The sequence below is a fragment of the Engystomops pustulosus genome, chromosome 11 (genome assembly GCF_040894005.1).
Source record: "Engystomops pustulosus chromosome 11, aEngPut4.maternal, whole genome shotgun sequence".
In the NCBI taxonomy this organism is placed as follows: domain Eukaryota; kingdom Metazoa; phylum Chordata; class Amphibia; order Anura; family Leptodactylidae; genus Engystomops; species Engystomops pustulosus.
The window spans coordinates 66,845,336-66,868,688 of NC_092421.1; the positions used below are offsets into that span (position 1 = coordinate 66,845,336).

At 43.0% G+C, this 23,353-nt stretch overlaps 1 protein-coding gene and 1 long non-coding RNA gene across 7 annotated transcripts in view; one reads left to right on the plus strand and one right to left on the minus strand.

Annotated features, from left to right (window-relative positions):
• LOC140106569 (uncharacterized) overlaps positions 1-23,353 on the plus strand; it is a 57,383-nt gene that overhangs the window by 23,377 nt on the left and 10,653 nt on the right. The gene's annotated exons all lie outside the window — the stretch shown is intronic.
• ADD3 (adducin 3) overlaps positions 17,319-23,353 on the minus strand; it is a 75,274-nt gene continuing 69,239 nt past the window's right edge. For all 6 annotated transcript variants that reach the window (XM_072131066.1, XM_072131067.1, XM_072131068.1 and 3 more), the window contains one exon: positions 17,319-17,926. In XM_072131066.1, coding sequence (XP_071987167.1) covers positions 17,649-17,926 — 278 coding nt within the window. In that variant the 3' untranslated portion in view covers positions 17,319-17,648. The remainder of the gene's footprint in view (positions 17,927-23,353) is intronic.

Below are 23,353 nucleotides of genomic sequence, written 5' to 3' on the forward strand. Positions count from 1 at the left end.
CGCTCGGCTGAAACCCTACATATAATAATCACATAAAACCCCCATATGGCACTTGGATAACCCCCCCCCCCCCATATAATACCCACCATTGGCTCTTGGATGAAACCACAATCCCAACCAAGCCCACGGAAGTTAATAAACCCTCCATACTGTGCACAATGTTATCAGTGTCCTAATAATAATATACGGACAGCGTTCTAACCATACCCGCATACTGAGTACAGAAAATACAGTTATATACTATCCTGTGCCTGTGCCAGTTATGGTGCCATACAATGCCCAGATAATGCTACAATACAGTATTCAAATATCAGATTGTGCCCAATAATATGAAAACACAAATTAGAAGGAGACTGCGCTGATACATTGTTACAAACTATAACATAACAATGAGGATAGGAGAGAAACTGCTGCTGATGTTGTGATCACAGAGGATTTTCTTGCCTGCAAATGATTGTAACAAACCCTCAGCTGAGAACGTTAGAACCCCGATAAATGAACAGAACCAGAGACTGACTTCAGCCCCCGGATCAGTGATTACGTGATGTCAGAGGCGCCTGGGGGTGAGGGGTCATCAGTCAGTGGTGGGGAAGGAGGAGGCACTGATGATATGTCACTTTGTCTGTGTTCTCCTTGTATGGGCACTTACTGTCCCCTCATCACTTACCTCTGGGAGAGTAAGGCCGACGGCACACGTGGCGTTTTAAGCACGTTTTTGGGCCGTTTTTAAGCAGTCTTTTAAACGCACTTTTTTTAAAAAAAATGCATCCGTTTTTGACCGGTTTTACCAATTATCTTTAATTAAAACTCGTCAAAAACTGATGTGTTTTCGCATGCGTTTTTTAACAGACTGGTTAAAAACAGCCCAAAAACGGGTTCAAAACGCCACGTGTGCCGCTGGCCTTAAATGTTTGGAACATATGTAGTATCTCAATCATACATGATAATAAGATTAGATACAGCAGGTAGCATTACCCATGATAGGATTAGATACACAGCTCAGCAGACAGTATCACACGGGATGGGATTAGATGCACAGCTCCACACACTGTATCACACATGATAGGATTAGATACACAGCTCAGCAAGCAGCGTTACACATGATAGGATTTGATACACAGCTCAGCAGACAGTATCACACGGGATGAGATTAGATACACAGCTCCACACACTGTATCACACAGGATGGGATTAGATACATCAGCTGAACACCTCTCTGCCCTGTTGCTATGCTGACCTTTCTCTTACAGACACTTTCACACTAATAACGTGAGTTTTCTGTGATTTCCCAGCATTTTATAGGGTCTTGTTGGTTTTTGGTGTGTGACCTCTGACCTTGCATTGGTGTCCTGGTAGAAGAATGCCAGCTGTGCACATTGATGCTCTATGACATATTGACACCTTACTGCGAGTCAATACCAGCAATGAGGGGCGGTGTACACAAAGCCCACATTCCACTACATCCACCAGACTACACGGGAGGCGCTGGTATATAATTAGGGAATTGGCACCCCAACATTTACTCCCAGCATGCGGGGGACGGGTGCTGATGGACATTGCAGAGAAATCCTGGAGATTCATTCTACTGAGACAGAATAAAATAAAAAGGACCAAAAGAAATACATGTGTTTGTTACAATGTATCGGTCTATCTGTACTAGTAAGCATCCTGAGCATTGCCTACACTGGATACAATTGTAACAAACTCTTACACATGATAGGATGAGATACACAGCTCAGCACACTGTATCACACAGGATAGGATGAGATACACAGCTCAGCACACTGTATCACACAGGATAGGATGAGATACACAGCTCAGCACACTGTATCACACAGGATAGGATGAGATACACAGCTCAGCACACTGTATCACACAGGATAGGATGAGATACACAGCTCAGCACACTGTATCACACAGGATAGGATGAGATACACAGCTCAGCACACTGTATCACACAGGATAGGATGAGATACACAGCTCAGCACACTGTATCACACAGGATAGGATGAGATACACAGCTCAGCACACTGTATCACACATTATAGGATGAGATACACAGCTCAGCACACTGTATCACACAGGATAGGATGAGATACACAGCTCAGCAGACAGTATCACACATGATAGGGTGTGATACACAGCTCAGCACACTGTATCACACAGGATAGGATGAGATACACAGCGCAGCACACTGTATCACACAGGATAGGATGAGATACACAGCGCAGTACACTGTATCACACAGGATAGGATGAGATACACAGCTCAGCAGACTGTATCACACAGGATAGGATGAGATACACAGCGCAGCACACTGTATCACACAGGATAGGATGAGATACACAGCTCAGCAGACAGTATCACACATGATAGGATGAGGTACACAGCTCAGCACACTGTATCACACAGGATAGGATGAGATACACAGCTCAGCACACTGTATCACACAGGATAGGATGAGATACACAGCTCAGCACACTGTATCACACAGGATAGGATGAGATACACAGCGCAGCACACTGTATCACATAGGATAGGATGAGATACACAGCTCAGCACACTGTATCACACAGGATAGGATTATATACACAGCTCAGCAGACAGTATCACACAGTATAGGATTAGATATACAGCTCAGCAGACAGTATCACACATGATAGGATTAAATACACAGCTCAGCAGACAGTATCACACAGGATAGGATTAGATACACAGCGCAGCACACTGTATCACACAGGATAGGATGAGATACACAGCGCAGCACACTGTATCACACAGGATAGGATGAGATACACAGCACAGCACACTGTATCACACAGGATAGGATGAGATACACAGTTCAGCAGTCAGTATCACACATGATAGGATTAGATACACAGCTCAGCAGTCAGTATCACACAGGATAGGATTAGATACACAGTTCAGCAGAACGATGAACAGGCAGTATCACAGTGATAGGTTAGAGGTCACCATCTATTGGGACAGGGCCCATCCTGTGTGTGTGTGTGCGCCCATCAGGGTTACATTTGCTTCTCTGGCGCTGGCCGGGTTCAGAATGACGCTGTCCTCATGTTTCCTGTTGTTTTTCAAGAAGTTAAAAGACTGAAGAATTCTCCTTATTTATAAGTGATTGGAAGCTCTTGGGAGCAGGACCCGTCCCCAGACCATGTTATTCCCCTGTGATGTCTTATTTTGTTTGTGTTCAGGTGATGATGGGGATATATGTATGGGGGTGGGGGTCAGTCTTCTGGTCTATGGGGGGTGGGGGTGTGGGCACATGCCAGGGTGAGGGGGTAGGCACATGCCGGGGTGGGCACATTGGGGTGGTTACACAATGTTCTTGGCTTCTCCATACTCACGTATTCTGTGATCACGTTCCCTTCTGGGGGGAGGGAATATTTTTGCATACATTTTGCATAGTTTTCCATTGGTTGGAAAAATAATAAATACACATATCATGTTAAACTCCACCGATGCTTCATGGAAACCACCAACTCCAAACTGCTTGAGTTTTCTTAAAACTTTTAGAGTTCGTTTTTCGGCACATAGAGATGAGATGTGTGCACCCTAATAGGTTCAAGTCCTACCGTCAGGGGCCCTCACCTATGTATGATGACTTGTCTCTCTAGGGGCACTACCTACCACCGGCTGCGGAGAGCACAGAGCGCAGCAGTGTGAGGACCCCCCCCCCCCCCCTGGATTTACTTACTCATGTCTCTAGAGACAGGACATAACACTGGCTGAACAGAGCACAGCAGTGTGAGGAGACATCCTCAGTGCACTTGAAGAAGCTACAATCCCAGAATACAAATCCATATATCACAGTCCTGCTGCTACTAACAACATACACAGCGGTCTGATTACACATCCCTCCAGGGACATTACATAGCACGGGCTGCAGACTGTCACACGTGAAGACACATCTCTTTAAAAAAAAAAAACCTGGGATGAAATTGAGGTATGTGACATTCTGTCTCTTTATCGTCAGTTCATTGACCCCAATGTCTAGTAGGATATTTTATAATAATTGGCAGTGGAGACTCCTTCCCGAATAAAATGTATAAAGAAGGGATGTGAATAAATAATCGTGACTATTAACCCCTTCATGACTGCTACAGTTTGAGTGGCTGTTACGATGTTTCATTGTGTGAAACCCCCCCCCATCTCTGTGTACGCTGTAAACATTAAAGGGACCCATATTTTTGGAATTTTCACCAAATTTTGAGCATAAAATGTAAAACTTTCTCCAGTTGTATTTGTGGCACATGAGACCAGTGACCAGGTCCAGGGGCTTCTTAAAGGGGCAGCGCATTGCAGGAAGATGACAGGCGGTTTTGGAAAGTGAAGGGCGGATTACGTGACATGTTAACAATGATGGAGGAGAATGGACCCCTCGCTTTACAGAGGGAGGGGTCCGGGGGCTCTAAGCCCCCAGTCAATAGTCTAATGATAGCTTTCTCTTTGGAGGCATCTGTCATCTCTGAGGGTTTTCAGTCCTTCACATCGCCGACCATGTGCTAACGAGACGTCAAGGGTCAGGATAATCCCCCTGGTGCCTGACGACCCTGCTGTGCCCTGAGAATAGGGCGAGACACAAACGTGCAAATCTGGGGAGAGCCCCAATAATCAGCATTCATGATACCAGGCATATGCTATAGATACTCAACAGGCGTCTACTCACCTATAATAAGAACATTTACCTTTAATCAGAAAACTGGGGTCACATGACCAAACATGAATATAAGAATGGAGATCATAAAACCTCAATTCTGAAAACAGATGAGGATCCGGACAACAGGACTTACTCCCATAGAATCTAATAGATTTTACAGTAAGATTCCTTATCTCTGCTTGCTGTCAGTGAATAGGAACCTTAATACAGTGATTGAATTTACAGGGAACCTCTCAGCAGGTATAACCATACAGACTGTAGCCAGTGTTACCTATTCTTCCTGGAGATATGTGTAATCAGATCTTGGTGTATGTAGCAGCAGGACTGTGAGATAGCTGTTTATATACGTACCAGGATTGTAGCTTGGAGTGGGTCCCCACACTGCTGTGCTCTGTACTCTCTGGATCCAGCGTTTGGTATCATCATTGGAGAGATGTGTAATCAGACCTTTGTGTATGTCATCAGTAACAGCAGGACTGATATATTTGGGCATGTCCTCACACTGCTGTGCTCTGTGCTCTCTGCAACCACTGTTGGGTATTGTTCATGTAGAGGTGTGTAATCGTCTATATTGTTAGTAGCCACAGGACTGTGATATATGGATTTATATTCTAGGACTGTAGCTTCTCTAAGTGGCCTCACACTGCTGCGCTCTCTGCATCCAGTGTTTGGTATCATCACTGGAGATATGTGAAATCAGACCTTTGTGTATGTCATCAGTAGCAGCAGGACTGTGATATTTGGATTTATATTCCAGGATTGTAGATTCACCAAGTGCACTGGGGGTGCGTCCTCACACTGCTGTGCTCTGCGCAGACACTGTTGGATAATCATGATTGAACTTGTTAGCAGGTGTGATCGTATAAACTTTAATGTCCCTATGAAGTCTCCTCCCTGGTATATTGTGACATAACTCTAATGTCAGGACACAGTGGTCATGTTGGGAGTCCTGCAGCTTTCCACATGCTATTCTTGGCCCATCATGTGTGACCCTGTGGTTGGGGAATTCTTAGCACTCCACCTTCCATGGTGACCTGTTACCTCTGTTATTAACCCCTGCACTGCTGGACACGGATAAGGATAATGGGTGGTGCATGGGGGAGGGGAGGCGGGTGACACTGACCAGATGCCGCCACCTTCCTGTCCAGACTATTATAATGCAGCTGCAGGGTGACACAATGGGGGCTTTCACCGCATTGTTCAGTTTTGGAGACACCGGCGGCCATGATGTCACATCTGGGACAGACTTCAAGCAATGGATCCCACTCCTGATCAGTGAAACCCTACACAGGCCTAAGACCTTTCAGGAGCTGAGGGTTTGTTACAATGTATCCACCCTCTATGAACTAAACACAACAGCAGCACACACCTCTCTCCTCTTCTGATTGTTCGTTTATACGTTGGTTACAATTGTAACAAACCCTCAGCTGTAAGATATTAGAGCGGTATACGTTGAGAACTCCATGCAGATGGTGAGACTGCAGGATGGGTGTCTCTCAGGCCTTAGACTGGACCATTGTCATGGAGATGACAGTAGCCCGAGCCGGGGGTCTCCTTTATACCTGTCTCCATTATATTCCACACCCTATTCACTGGCAGCAAGCCCCCGATTATCCGCTCATTTCATCCATTCTCCCCGGACCACGTGTGCCCCTTATTAATAGACTGCGCTCATCCAGAGACGTCTCATCCTCCTCATTGTCCAGGAGCAGAAACTTAAAGGCGGTTTCCAGACACATTTTTTTTTTGTATTTTATAAGACTCTGGAGACAAAAATAAAAAGCGTTTGTTAAAAAGTAGTTATAATGTCTCCCCCGGATCATAAAGTGTTAATGTTTAGCAGAGGACCAGAAGTTACAGAACACAAAAAAATATGGTCCCCACACTCCGGCACAGATGTGTACAAGAAATCCTTCCGACACTGGGGGAGGGGAGGACTCTGGGATCTAGAGAACTTCAGAATCTTTCTTCTACCCCTGAACTCCAAACTGTGCACATACATGACATTACTTATCCTGTATTATACTCCAGAGCTGCACTCACTATTTTGCTGGTTGTGCATTCACTTTGTGTATACAGCATAACTTATCCTGTATTGATCCTGAGGTACATCCTGTATTATACTCCAGAGCTGCACTCACTATTCTGCTGTTGGTGCAGTCACTGTATACATACATGACATTACTTATCCTGTACTGATCCTGAGTTACATCCTGTATTATACTCCAGAGCTGCACTCACTATTCTGCTGTTGGTGCAGTCACTGTGTACATACATGACATTACTTATCCTGTATTACACTCCAGAGCTGCACTCACTATTCTGCTGCTGGTGCCGTCACTGTGTACATACATGACATTACTTATCCTGTACTGATCCTGAGTTACATCCTGTATTATACCCCAGAGCTGCACTCACTATTCTGCTGCTGGTGCAGTCACTGTGTCCTGGGCTGTATGAATATTATACCCCTACTATCTGAAATCACTTCCTACATCTGGTCCTAGGAGCTTCTTGGGGAATGGATGATGTGTCCCTTCTGCTTTCAATCTGCTCTTTCAGGACCTCTAGATCACTTTCAAAAGTCCTAATGTCCTTGTGTACATTGATAGCAGGAACAGATGTATAAGGACTTTAGGTCCTTTTCCGTATAAAATTTGGTGGGTTGTTTGGATGACCATGGGCCCCGTATTAGGCTAGGACCCCAGGCTACTGCCCAAAGTGCCTGTATTATAACCCACTACTGTTTACACCAGTCTCTGTACATATATTTCTCTATACTGACCTCCTCCGTCTTGCTGACTGTGTCCAATAATACCCAGAATTTATTTTACTTCTGTTTTAATTCTGTTTAATTTCGATCTCTCTGTGTCTGGTGAATAGGAGAAAGCTGTAAATATTCCAGGATGTCCCATATAGTTATCGCTGTGGGCTACATATGGCCAGAACTTGGCTTATGGAGATTTAAAGGGGCCACTACATAAGCTGCCTCCCTCCCCTTAATAATCTCTGGAATTACACTGTGGGGGATGGGCTGAAGTGTAATTCTGATTTTGTGATGATTTTTTGGCTGCAGTAAATGGGTTAATGAGTTCCCAACCTTTTCTAATTAAGAGGACAAACATCTGCCTTCACCTGCGGAGCCTGAGCATGAGGGAGGGGGACGGGGGTCCTAAACCCGGGCATTGTCTGAGCACAAAGGCAGAACGTTAGGTCACAGTGAATGGTAAAGCCATCTGCTTTATGTGTCCCCTCAGTGATAGTGATGATGAGGCCGCCCCTCCCTTTAAATGCATCTGAAAGCATATGGGTCTCCTCGTACATATCAATAGGGGGCAGTATTATAGTAGTTATATTCCTGTACATAGGGGGCAGTATTATAGCAGTTATATTGTTGTACATAGGGGCAGTATTATAGCAGTTATATACTTGTACAAAGGGGGCAGTATTATAGTAGTTATATTCTTGTACAAAGGGGGCAGTATTATAGTAGTTATATTCTTGTACAAAGGGGGCAGTATTATAGTAGTTATATTCTTGTACAAAGGGGGCAGTATTATAGTAGTTATATTCTTATACATAGGGGGCAGTATTATAGTAGTTATATTCTTGTACATAGGGAGCAGTATTATAGAAGTTATATTCTTGTACATAGGGGGCAGTATTATAGAAGTTATATTCTTGTACATAGGGGGCAGTATTATAGTAGTTATATTCTTGTACATAGGGGCAGTATTATAGTAGTTATATTCTTGTACATAGGGGGCAGGATTATAGTAGTTATATTCTTGTACATAGGGGGCAGGATTATAGTAGTTATATTCTTGTACATAGGGGGCAGGATTATAGTAGTTATATTCTTGTACATAGGGGGCAGGATTATAGTAGTTATATTCTTGTACATAGGGGGCAGTATTATAGAAGTTATATTCTTGTACATAGGGGGCAGTATTATAGTAGTTATATTCCTGTACATAGGGGGCAGTATTATAGTAGTTATATTCTTGTACATAGGGGGCAGTATTATAGTAGTTATATTCCTGTACATAGGGGGCAGTATTATAGAAGTTATATTCTTGTACATAGGGGGCAGTATTATAGTAGTTATATTCTTGTACATAGGGGGCAGTATTATAGTAGTTATATTCTTGTACATAGGGAGCAGTATTATAGAAGTTATATTCTTGTACATAGGGGGCAGTATTACAGTAGTTATATTCTTGTACATAGGGGGCAGTATTATAGAAGTTATATTCTTGTACATAGGGGGCAGTATTATAGTAGTTATATTCCTGTACATAGGGGGCAGTATTATAGTAGTTATATTCTTGTACATAGGGGGCAGTATTATAGTAGTTATATTCTTGTATATAGGGGCAGTATTATAGTAGTTATATTCTTGTACATAGGGGGCAGTATTATAGTAGTTATATTCTTGTACATAGGGGGCAGTATTATAGTAGTTATATTCTTGTACATAGGGGGCAGTATTATAGTAGTTATATTCTTGTACATAGGGGGCAGTATTATAGTAGTTATATTCTTGTACATAGGGGCAGCATTATAGTAGTTATATTCTTGTACATAGGGGGCAGTATTATAGTAGTTATATTCTTGTACATAGGGGGCAGTATTATAGTAGTTATATTCTTGTACATAGGGGGCAGTATTATAGTAGTTATATTCTTGTACATAGGGGGCAGTATTATAGTAGTTATATTCCTGTACATAGGGGGAGTATTATAGTAGTTATATTCTTGTACATAGGGGGCAGTATTATAGTAGTTATATTCTTGTACATAGGGGGCAGTATTATAGTAGTTGTATTCTTGTACATAGGGGGCAGTATTATAGTAATTATATTCTTGTACATAGGGGCAGTATTATAGTAGTTATATTCTTGTACATAGGGGGCAGTATTATAGTAGTTATATTCTTGTACATAGGGGGCAGTATTATAGTAGTTATATTCCTGTACATAGGGGCAGATGAATAATAGTAATATTCTAGCAATGTGATGATCTTTCTGTATAATTTGGCACAGGGATGTTACTTGCCCCTTGTCTTTGTGTATTACTGTTGGATAGCGGATATATTATTCGTTTATATTAGGATTTATTTCTCCTTTTGAACTTTTAATCCTGGATTGACCTCCCCTTGAACCCTCTCTGATACCGGGTAATAAAATCTGCAATTTATAGCTATGGTAACAAACAATTGTATCACAATGGGCTCATCTGTGTAACCAGCCGTCACCTATGGATCTGTACATAATGTATCACAATGACTCCAGATATCACTGATCACCGGCCTCAGTCTTGTATTGGGCCACAATATGAATGTAAGTTGTCTTTTTTAATACTTTACTAAACAGAAGTTTTAGATTTTTAGATGTTGGCATAGGCCTGGCAGAGCCAAAAATGAATTAGGGGTGAAGGGATCATCAGGGAACTGAACCTTATCTGATGTCTATGTGCAAAAGAAAAAGGTGTAAACCGCAAGAGCGCCCTCTGGTGGTCACATCGATGAAGTGACAAGTGGCTGAAATTTTTAGGAGACAAAGTTTGAGTGACATCCACACCCCCAAGGGAGTAGCAATGGTTCAGGCTCTGGAAAGTGATCAGTGGCGCCCACTACACTACAGACGGCTGTGCCCCTTATTTACCAGTCCAAACTCTATTAAAGGGAATGTCCTGGGTTTGAAAAACATGGCCATTTTCTTCCTTAAACAGCATCACACTTGACTTTGGGCAGAGCCTGGTATCGCTCCATTTCTCTCTATACAGCTGAGCTGCAGTAGTAACACAAGCCATGCTTCTTTTCTGGAAAGAAGTATCCATGTTTTTCAAATCCTTGACAACCCCTTTAAGAGGCATGGAAAAAAAAAATCGTACCACAGATGGCATCAGTTATTCCTTCAGTATTTCAATTTAATGTAAGTTGAGTGTCCATGATTTGGAAAAAAAAAAAAAACAACCCCCCCCCCTTTCTATACAAAACAGCGCCACACCTGAAACTGGTTTGTGCCGGTACTGCAGCTCAGCTTCACAGAAATGAAAGGAGCCAAGTTGCCATTTTAGAGGCTACATAAGGTTAGGAGAGGAGTGGTTTTTTGGGGAAAAAATTATTATTATACCCCAGGACAACAAAGTAAATAATAATCATTTTACTTCTTGTGCAGTATCAGTTATATTATCAGATACATATAAAATGAAGACAAACTTAAACTACACCAAAGTGGTCACTGACCCCAAGACTCCAGCTCCACAGTCCTGTTTTCCTGGTCCCTCTAGAAGGGCTGAGATAAATGTAGGAATTTCACTGATCTACAGTAGGAGCTTTACCACTGAGCATGTACATAAAGTGCAGTCACATTCATCTCAACTAAAAGCCTGGCACAGGGATGCACAAGCTGCGCAGATCAGCCACATGTGGTCAGTTAAGGCACGAGTAGCGGTCCACACCCTGCTGACAGTCTGTCCAATGAGCCTAAACAGCTGATGGCAGATGGATGGTGCAGGAGGACGAGTCTCCTGTTGCTCCACCCTGAATCCTCACTGCTCCCGGGTCCTATCCTGCCTCCTGACACTGTGCCACCATCGTTGTACACATACAACCAAACAAAAATTTTTGCTGCACAAACATTTAACACCACTTTTGTTTGCTTCGGTTAATGTGTGAGGGCTGGCTGACCTTTTGAACTTTACAACTTAGTTAATATCTTCAAAACAAAACCAACACAAATGTAGCAGAATTGATTGGCACCAGTTTTGTTGGGTAAGGTTTGATTTGGGTAAGGTGAGGGGGGTGGTTGATTAAAACTTTTATTAAAATCTTAAAAATGATAGCGGCACAAATGACAATTTCTGCTGCACAAATGTTTGACACCTATTTTGTTAGATTTGAACAGGGGGGGGGGGCGCAACTTTACGCAGGTAGGAAAAGAGATGATTTAATAATTTTGTCTGCTCTGGGGTCTCCAGTGTGATTGCCTGCTCTGAATGCAGCATTTGGTTTCTGGGTTGCCATTTACGGGGTGGGGTGTCTTTCCCCATCGATCGGCCCACCCGCGCTGTCTTCGGGGGGTGCTGAACGTTTCTATGGCAGCGCCTGAAAAGTGGCGTAGATGACGTCATCTTAAAGGCACTGGGGGTCATTTACTACAGGACCGGGTAAGTAAATGTGCCCCAGAATGATACTGTTGCAAAATACAACATGTCCCGCAAAAAACAAGTCATCAACCAGCTCCATAGCCAAAAAAGTAACAATGTTATGCCAAAAGACGGCCATGCAAAAATGATAGATGTTCCCCCACATTTGGGTTTTATTTGGCAAATTAAAGGAAACCTACCACTTGTAGTGGCAGGTTTCTGATGGAAATACCGGGCACCAGCTCAGGGTGAGCTGGTGCCGGAGCTTATTTTCGTTAGTGTTTTAAACCGCGGTATAAAACACTTTTTAAACATTATAGCCGGCGCAGGCAGGTACGCGCTCGGCGCTTACCATGCGCGCGGCTCTCATTCACTTCCTATGTAGCCGCGCGCATGGTAAGCGACGAGCGCGTACCTGCCTGCGCCGGCTATAAAGTTTAAAAAGTGTTTTAAACCGCGATACCGCGGTTTAAAACACTAACGAAAATAAGCTCTGGCACCAGCTCACCCTGAGCTGGTGCCCGGTATTTCCATCAGAAACCTGCCACTACAAGTGGTAGGTTTCCTTTAAGTAAAATGTAAGAAAAAATATTCAAGTCTGGTAATCGTATCGACCCATAGAATAAAGATAACATGATTATTAGGCTATACGGCCTGTTTTTTGAACACCAAAAAAAGGTAAAAAAAATCCAGTACAGAATTGATTCTTTTCTACTCCTGCCCTCAAAAAAAAAAATCCAAAATTTTCAACAATGGGGGATACCAACCCCAAAATTGTAACAATGGAAAAAGCATCTCATCCCACAAAAAAATGCCATCACATGGCCCCAATAACGAAAAACTAAAAATTTTATAGCCTGAAAAAGGGGCCAATGAGAAAAGTAAAATCCTGGCAGCTGCAGGGCGCTCCTTCCTTCCTGCACCTCGCCACATCTGGGGGGTCTCTGTACTCGGGAGAAATTGTATAACATTGTACGGTGAGTCAATAGAACAGGAGAAGCGCCGGAGACTAGCAAGTCACCTAGCGGGATGTCGGCACTGCCAGACCAGGAGTGAGAGTAGTTGATGGCTGGGGCACAGGTACAGTGCTTCGGGCTTGATTAGACCAGGATATATGGGTGGTGCACGGCTTGTTCAACCAGGTGAATGCAATCAAATAAAGACAAAAGAAAGCGGCACTCACCCAGAAATCTTCTTTATTCCGTCTAGACGGAGCGCAGGAGTGCGCGAAACGGCCCGTCGCCGAAGCCTTTCTTGTGCTGTACCTCCCTGTCTTATGCATTAAGCTGAATAAAGAAGATTTCTGGGTGAGTGCCGCTATCTTTTGTCTTTATTTCATTGTATGGTGGGTTTTCTCTTTTGGAAAATGTGTAAATTTTAGGGCTAAATGAACGTATAACCGACACAATTTGACCATTCTAAATTTCACCTCCATTTTGATTCAATTACTATGAAGATCTCAAGGGGTTAACAATCAGAACAAGCTGTTTCTGATAGTTTGGAGGGGTGACATTTTGATTATATAGGGGTTTTATTGATGTTATAATCCGAAAAATACAGTATTTAAGGCGCACAAGAAATCCTTTGATTTTCTCAGCAATCAAAGGTGCGCCTCATATATGTACTTACAGACAACAGCTGCCTTGTACTGTGCACAGGTCTGCCACCTGCTGGTCATTCATCCTTATAATCAGGTGCGCCTTATATATAAACCTAGACGTTTTAGCAGGCATTTATTGATGGTGTGCCTTACAGTATTTTTCTGACTACAGGCGGTCCCCTACTTAAGAACACCCGACTTGCATACGACCCCTAGTTACAAACGGACCTCTGGATATTGGTAATTTATTGTACTTTAGCCCTAGTCTACAATGATCAGCTGTAACAGTTATCACAGGCGTCTGTAATGAAGATTTATTGTTAATCCTGGTTCTTATGACAACACAACATTTTTAAAATCCAATTGTCACAGAGACCAAAAAAATTTTGACTGGGATTACAATAATAAAATATACAGTTCCGACTTGCATACAAACTCAACTTAAGAACAAACCTACAGAACCCATCTTGTATGTAACCCGGGGACTGTCTGTATATGTAAAATTTCATTCAAAACAGTTTTTATCCTCAAAATAGTCAATTCTGAAAATACGGAAAATCGATATTCGATTTATAAGCTGCGTGACATCGAAATAAATTATCCAGACATTTCAAAAATGATGAAAATGCAGAGTGGATATATGGGAAATGTTATTTAGGCGGTAAATATCCCTGAAAATGCAATCAAATTTTGAAAATGGCAAAGGTTTCGAATTATTTTTTTTGTAAATAAACGCAAAACTTTGCCAACATTTACCACTAAAATGAAGTACAACATGTGGGGGGAGGAGAATTAAACAATCTCAGAATCGCTTTGATAAGTAACAGTGTTCAAAAGTTATTACCATATAAAGCGACGCAGGTCAGGATCCAAAAAAATGGGGCTGAGCCTTAAGCTGTAAACTGGCTGCGTCCTTAAGGGGTTAAATTTCCCAAATCCTTCACAATGATGCATATTAATACCCAGGTCACATTGATATGGATAGGAGGCACTGAATAAAAACACACACAAAAAACACCATGACATTGTCCAAGATTAACTCCTCTTTATTAAAAAGGTGAAATTACAAAAAATTGATCTACATAAAATACTGTTTATTTGTGATGGGACATGAATCAGCGACGCGACTATCAGCAATTTCCAGGGTAACGTCGATATATATTTCCACAGGACAAGATTCTTCAAAATGGCTCATAGTTTAGGCTGAAGCGAATATATATAGAAGAGGCGTGTGCAAGGGGGAGGGGCAAGGGGAGGGGCAGAAGGTGCATAGAGCAGGAGATCTTTCTGCACATTGCATACATATAGATTTCTATAGACATTTCTGTATACATTTCATTATAAAACGTTTTGTAGCTTCATTCACAGACTCTCGTTCCTACTGTTGTAATACAACAACAACAAAAAAATTAGGAAAAAAAATATTAAAAAAAAAACAAACAATGTAAAAGGCATCTGACGGAAAGACATAGGAGTCTCACGGATCTGAAACTACGGAAAAATAAAAAGCATTTTTATGTTACAAGGAATATTTGTTGTATCCAGTATGAATCCAGAAGAAAAGTAAAAGGTTAAAAACAAAAAAAAGACACATTTGCAACATTTTTGAATATACAACAATTCATACATCTCAGTGTGATGGGAGCGCGACGCACGGCGCTCTGGGGAGATCTATACATAAGAAATTGAGAAAACAGAAAAGCACACACAAAAAAAAAAGCTTAAAATATTTCAAAATAAAAGTTAGTAAATAGTAAATGTAAAGTGAATTTTGTATTACCGTATTTTTCGATCTTATATATGAATCGCACTTACAGACAACAGCGGCATTGAACTGTGCACAGGTCTGCCATCTGCTGGTCATTCATCCTTATAATCAGGTGCACCTTATAATCCAGTGCGCCTTATATATGAACGGTACTTACAGACAAAGCCTTGTACTGTGCACAGGTCTGCCACCTGCTGGTCATTCATCCTTATAATCAGGTGCGCCTTATATATGAACCTAGACATTTTAGCAGGCATTTATTGATGGTGCGCCTTATACTCCGGTGCGCCTTATAGTCCGAAAAATACTGTACAATTCTCCCATATAAGAAAAATCACAGTAATGAAGGGAAATTTTTGATGATATATTTAGGTCCAGACTGAATATATTTTTTTTTTAAGAGAATAAAAAAAAAAGGATTAAGTGAAATATTTAAAGCGTCCACCATCGATAGTCTGGGATTATTTATTAAAATATATATATATATACTCATTTCATTGAACTAATTTCTAGTTAGATAGTTTACAGGGATTCTACATTTAGATGCTACATTCATATAGTGTTTTTTATGCAGTATTTTTTGGGGTTCCTCATTCATTGAGCATGCATCTTGCATAAGTAGCGAGCGTCTAAAAAATACAAAAATTCATTTACCTATAAAAATGGCAAAGTTTCTCATGGATTGAATTAAAAAATTTTCTGTGTCGGTTGAGGTCGGTGCAGGACCCAGAAGTGATTGGGATGAGCCAAACAATAAAAAGCTGGGTCTATATATTTCTTTTTTTTTTTACACTTTTGTGCTATTTTTGCTTCTTTGGCTTTTGCTTTCCGTTTAAATTTTTTTTTTTTTTGTAAAGTTTAAAAAAAAAAAAAATTTACATTTTTGGAACTTTTGTAGTGATCAAGTTTTTATACATCTGAAACCAGCGACCCTTAGAACATCTACCACCAGGATGAAAGACTGTATGAAAATGAGCCTCATGGGCTCCAGGTTCCATTAACTCCAATGGAGCCTGGAGCCCCTCAGTCGCATTTCCATACAATTCTTCATCTTGGTGGTAGATGCCCTTAAACAGCTAATCAATGACCCATTAAAAATAAAAAAAACCCCGCCCTCCTACATTCTACTGTATGATACATATCCACACTGTACATTCATATCAACAACCACGTCAGTCGCCGCCTTTTAACAAAAATAATTTTTCTTTCTTAAAACTTTTTGACTTTGGAGTTTTAAATTCCTTTTATAAGTTTTACAATAGGAAGCAAAATAATTAATGGAAAATAGATTTTTTATTTTTAAAAACTAAAATTTCTGAAAACCAATTTAAAATTCTGTGGCCTCTCGGAGATCTGCAAGGAATTATAAAAATATTCAGATTTTTTTTTTTTTTAGAATATTCCCATTAATCAATTTTGACTTATTTTATATATTTATGTGTTTAGTTTGAGCAGTTAAAAATTAAGATGGAAATAAATCCTACAGATTTTTATAATAAGGCCTGTGCGGTTTTTTAAATTCCTAAATATTTTTTCTCTTTGCAAAACGTGAAACAAATTCTCTGTTATTTTTTAGCTTAAAACTTATCCACACGTGTGAAAGTAACCTATATATTTTTTTTTAAAAAAACTGTGCGCCACCACATCTGTAACATCGCCTTCTCCTGTCTTTGCTTGTGCAATATTTTATTATTTTTTTTAAAAGCCCTTTGGCAGCATTTCCATAAATATTTGGCAATAAAATAAAAAAAAAAAGTAAAGTTTTCTTATATAAAAATTAAATTCCACTTTTTGGAGTCCCCGAAAAATCTACAAAAATATATGTCATGGGCGAAGGGACAGGGATCTGGGGGGAGATTCCAGCTGTGACCTTGTTTTTTGTACCCTCAGCATTATCCGCCCTCAGAGAGGAGTTAAATTAGCCAAGTAGTGTGGGATCGGCAGGCCCCGCCCCTTGCGCTTCTCTACCCCCCCCGGCAACCACCGGGGCAGGACTGCGCGTACACAATACAATCATCGAGAGGGAGATTTTAGATTCCAGTTTTACCTATTCCAGCTACAGAAAATAAAATTACAAAGTAAATAAAAAAAACCTTTCCAGGGAGTAAATGGTTAACCCCCCCCCCCCCCCCCCAATTCCACCGCGTCACCTTGCGGGTCAATGAAAAATAAAATTCTTACGGATAAAAAGAAAAAAAAGTTGCTGTGACTTTGTCTCTTTGTAGCATTAAAAAATTAAAATGCAAAAAAAATAAAAACTAAACAAAATCTGCAATAGTCCAGGAGGGGGCAGAGTTTGTCAGTTGCTGGAGGCGGGGCTTTGTACAGCAAACACAGAGAAAAGCAGGAGAATGGCTGCGCCCTGAAGACCCCAGAACAGAATAGCGCCCCCTGCAGCGTGACACCCATGTACAGGACTCCGCCCCCTGTTCTCATACAGGGAAGGGGGAGGGGTTATGCCTCCAATTTTTCCTTCTTCTTATTCTTCTTCAAGAAGGACGGGGTGCGGAATTTCTTCTTCTTCTTGTTGGGGGACTTGGATGGAGACCCCTCAGGTGTCAGCTCCCCTTCTATGAACTTCTCTGTGCTCCGGACTGTGATCTCTATATTCTCCCCCATGTTCAGCTGACTGACCCGAAGCGTAAGCTCCTCCTCTGCCTCGTGTTTTCCGCCATCTTTACCGTTCAGCACAATAAGGGAGCCCTTCTGGAAGACAGAGTCCTCGAGGGGCTCTGGGTGTAAAAAAAATGTAATGTGAGTGGAGGAAATTATTATATTAGAGTCAGCACTAGCACTGGGGAGCTCACTACATACAGATTATGTAGTAAGCTCCCCCTAGTGGTAGCTGTATAATCTGTATGTAGTGAGCTCCTCCTAGTGGTGGCTGTATAATCTGTATGTAATGAGCTCCTCCTAGTGGTGGCTGTATAATCTGTATGTGAGGAGCTCCTCCTAGTGGTGGCTGTGTAATCTGTATTTGAGGAGCTCCTGCTAGTGGTGGCTGTATAATCTGTATGTAGTGAGCTCCCCCTAGTGGTGGCTGTATAATCTGTATGTGAGGAGCTCCCCCTAGTGGTGGCTGTATAATCTGTATGTAGTGAGCTCCTCCTAGTGGTGGCTGTATAATCTGTATGTGAGGAGCTCCTCCTAGTGGTGGCTGTGTAATCTGTATGTGAGGAGCTCCTCCTAGTGGTGGCTGTGTAATCTGTATTTGAGGAACTCCTGCTAGTGGTGGCTGTATAATCTGTATGTAGTGAGCTCCCCCTAGTGGTGGCTGTATAATCTGTATGTGAGGAGCTCCCCCTAGTGGTGGCTGTATAATCTGTATGTAGTGAGCTCCTCCTAGTGGTGGCTGTATAATCTGTATGTGAGGAGCTCCTCCTAGTGGTGGCTGTGTAATCTGTATGTGAGGAGCTCCCCCTAGTGTTATCTGTATGTAGTGAACTCCCCCTAGTGGTGGCTGTATAATCTGTATGTAGTGAGCTCCTCCTAGTGGTGGCTGTATAATCTGTATGTGAGGAGCTCCTCCTAGTGGTGGCTGTATAATCTGTATGTGAGGAACTCCCCCTAGTGGTGGCTGTATAATCTGTATGTAGTGAGCTCCTCCTAGTGGTGGCTGTATAATCTGTATGTGAGGAGCTCCCCCTAGTGGTATCTGTATGTAGTGAACTCCCCCTAGTGGTGGCTGTATAATCTGTATGTAGTGAGCTCCTCCTAGTGGTGGCTGTATAATCTGTATGTGAGGAACTCCCCCTAGTGGTGGCTGTATAATCTGTATGTAGTGAGCTCCTCCTAGTGGTGGCTGTATAATCTGTATGTGAGGAGCTCCTCCTAGTGGTGGCTGTATAATCTGTATGTAGTGAGCTCCACCTAGTGGTGGCTGTATAATCGGTATGTAGTGAGCTCCCCTAGTGGTGGCTGTATAATCTGTATGTAGTGAACTCCCCCTAGTGGTGGCTGTATACAGATTATACAGCCACCACTAGGGGGAGCTCACTACATACAGATAATACAGCCACCACTAGGGGGAGCTCACTACATACAGATTATACAGCCACCACTAGGGGGAGTTCACTACATACAGATTATACAGCCACCACTAGGGGAGCTCACTACATACCGATTATACAGCCACCACTAGGTGGAGCTCACTACATACAGATTATACAGCCACCACTAGGGGGAGTTCACTACATACAGATACCACTAGGGTGAGCTCCTCACATACAGATTACACAGCCACCACTAGGAGGAGCTCCTCACATACAGATTATACAGCCACCACTAGGAGGAGCTCACTACATACAGATTATACAGCCACCACTAGGGGGAGTTCCTCACATACAGATTATACAGCCACCACTAGGAGGAGCTCCTCACATACAGATTATACAGCCACCACTAGGAGGAGCTCACTACATACAGATTATACAGCCACCACTAGGGGGAGTTCACTACATACAGATACCACTAGGGGGAGCTCCTCACATACAGATTATACAGCCACCACTAGGAGGAGCTCACTACATACAGATTATACAGCCACCACTAGGGGGAGTTCCTCACATACAGATTATACAGCCACCACTAGGAGGAGCTCCTCACATACAGATTATACAGCCACCACTAGGAGGAGCTCACTACATACAGATTATACAGCCACCACTAGGGGGAGTTCACTACATACAGATAACACTAGGGGGAGCTCCTCACATACAGATTACACAGCCACCACTAGGAGGAGCTCCTCACATACAGATTATACAGCCACCACTAGGAGGAGCTCACTACATACAGATTATACAGCCACCACTAGGGGGAGCTCCTCACATACAGATTATACAGCCACCACTAGGGGGAGCTCACTACATACAGATTATACAGCCACCACTAGCAGGAGTTCCTCAAATACAGATTACACAGCCACCACTAGGAGGAGCTCCTCACATACAGATTACACAGCCACCACTAGGAGGAGCTCCTCACATACAGATTATACAGCCACCACTAGGAGGAGCTCACTACATACAGATTATACAGCCACCACTAGGGGGAGCTCACTACATACAGATTATACAGCCACCACTAGCAGGAGCTCCTCAAATACAGATTACACAGCCACCACTAGGAGGAGCTCCTCACATACAGATTATACAGCCACCACTAGGAGGAGCTCATTACATACAGATTATACAGCCACCACTAGGAGGAGCTCACTACATACAGATTATACAGCCACCACTAGGGGGAGCTCCTCACATACAGATTATACAGCCACCACTAGGGGGAGCTCACTACATACAGATTATACAGCCACCACTAGGGGGAGCTCACTACATACAGATTATACAGCCACCATTAGAGGGAGCTCACTACATACAGATTATACAGCCACCACTAGGAGGAGCTCACTACATACAGATTATACAGCCACCACTAGGGGGAGTTCACTACATACAGATAACAATAGGGGGAGCTCCTCACATACAGATTACACAGCCACCACTAGGAGGAGCTCCTCACATACAGATTATACAGCCACCACTAGGAGGAGCTCACTACATACAGATTATACAGCCACCACTAGGGGGAGCTCCTCACATACAGATTATACAGCCACCACTAGGGGGAGCTCACTACATACAGATTATACAGCCACCACTAGCAGGAGTTCCTCAAATACAGATTACACAGCCACCACTAGGAGGAGCTCCTCACATACAGATTACACAGCCACCACTAGGAGGAGCTCCTCACATACAGATTATACAGCCACCACTAGGAGGAGCTCACTACATACAGATTATACAGCCACCACTAGGGGGAGCTCCTCACATACAGATTATACAGCCACCACTAGGGGGAGCTCACTACATACAGATTATACAGCCACCACTAGCAGGAGCTCCTCAAATACAGATTACACAGCCACCACTAGGAGGAGCTCCTCACATACAGATTATACAGCCACCACTAGGAGGAGCTCATTACATACAGATTATACAGCCACCACTAGGAGGAGCTCACTACATACAGATTATACAGCCACCACTAGGGGGAGCTCCTCACATACAGATTATACAGCCACCACTAGGGGGAGCTCACTACATACAGATTATACAGCCACCACTAGGGGGAGCTCACTACATACAGATTATACAGCCACCATTAGAGGGAGCTCACTACATACAGATTATACAGCCACCACTAGGGGGAGCTCCTCACATACAGATTATACAGCCACCACTAGGGGGAGCTCACTACATACAGATTATACAGCCACCACTAGGAGGAGCTCACTACATAAAGATTATACAGCCACCACTAGGAGGAGCTCACTACATACAGATTATACAGCCACCACTAGGGGGAGCTCACTACATACAGATTATACAGCCACCACTAGGGGGAGCTCACTACATACAGATTATACAGCCACCACTAGGAGGAGCTCACTACATAAAGATTATACAGCCACCACTAGGGGGAGCTCACTACATACAGATTATACAGCCACTACTAGGGGGAGTTCACTACATACCGATACCACTAGGGGGAGCTCCTCACATACAGATTATACAGCCACCACTAGGGGGAGCTCCTCACATACAGATTATACAGCCACCACTAGGGGGAGCTCACTACATACAGATTATACAGCCACCACTAGGGGGAGCTCACTACATACAGATTATACAGCCACCACTATGGGGAGCTCACTACATACAGATTATACAGCCACCACTAGGGGGAGCTCACTACATACAGATCATACAGCCACTACTAGGGGGAGTTCACTACATACCAATACCACTAGGGGGAGCACCTCACATACAGATTATACAGCCACCACTAGGGGGAGCTCACTACATACAGATAATACAGCCACCACTAGGGGGAGTTCACTACATACAGATACCACTAGGGGAAGCTCCTCACATACAGATTACACAGCCACCACTAGGAGGAGCTCCTCACATACAGATTATACAGCCACCACTAGGAGGAGCTCACTACATACAGATTATACAGCCACCACTAGGAGGAGCTCCTCACATACAGATTATACAGCCACCACTAGGGGGAGCTCACTACATACAGATTATACAGCCACCACTAGGGGGAGCTCACTACATACAGATTATACAGCCACCACTAGGAGGAGCTCACTACATAAAGATTATACAGCCACCACTAGGGGGAGCTCACTACATACAGATTATACAGCCACCACTAGGGGGAGCTCACTACATACAGATTATACAGCCACCACTATGGGGAGCTCACTACATACAGATTATACAGCCACCACTAGGGGGAGCTCACTACATAAAGATTATACAGCCACCACTAGGGGGAGCTCACTACATACAGATTATACAGCCACCACTAGGGGGAGCTCACTACATACAGATTATACAGCCACCACTATGGGGAGCTCACTACATACAGATTATACAGCCACCACTAGGGGGAGCTCACTACATACAGATTATACAGCCACTACTAGGGGGAGTTCACTACATACCAATACCACTAGGGGGAGCACCTCACATACAGATTATACAGCCACCACTAGGGGGAGCTCACTACATACAGATTATACAGCCACCACTAGGGGGAGCTCACTACATACAGACTATACAGCCACCACTAGGGGGAGTTCACTACATACCGATACCACTAGGGGGAGCTCCTCACATACAGATTATACAGCCACCACTAGGGGGAGCTCACTACATACAGATTATACAGCCACAACTAGGGGGAGCTCGCTACATACAGATTATACAGCCACCACTAGGGGGAGTTCACTACATACAGATTACACAGCCACCACTAGGAGGAGCTCCTCACATACAGATTATACAGCCACCACTAGGGGGAGTTCACTACATACAGATACCACTAGGGGAAGCTCCTCACATACAGATTACACAGCCACCACTAGGAGGAGCTCCTCACATACAGATAATACAGCCACCACTAGGAGGAGCTCACTACATACAGATTATACAGCCACCACTAGGGGGAGCTCACCACATACAGATTATACAGCCACCACTAGGTGGAGCTCACTACATACAGACTATACAGCCACCACTAGGGGGAGTTCACTACATACAGATACCACTAGGGGGAGCTCCTCACATACAGAT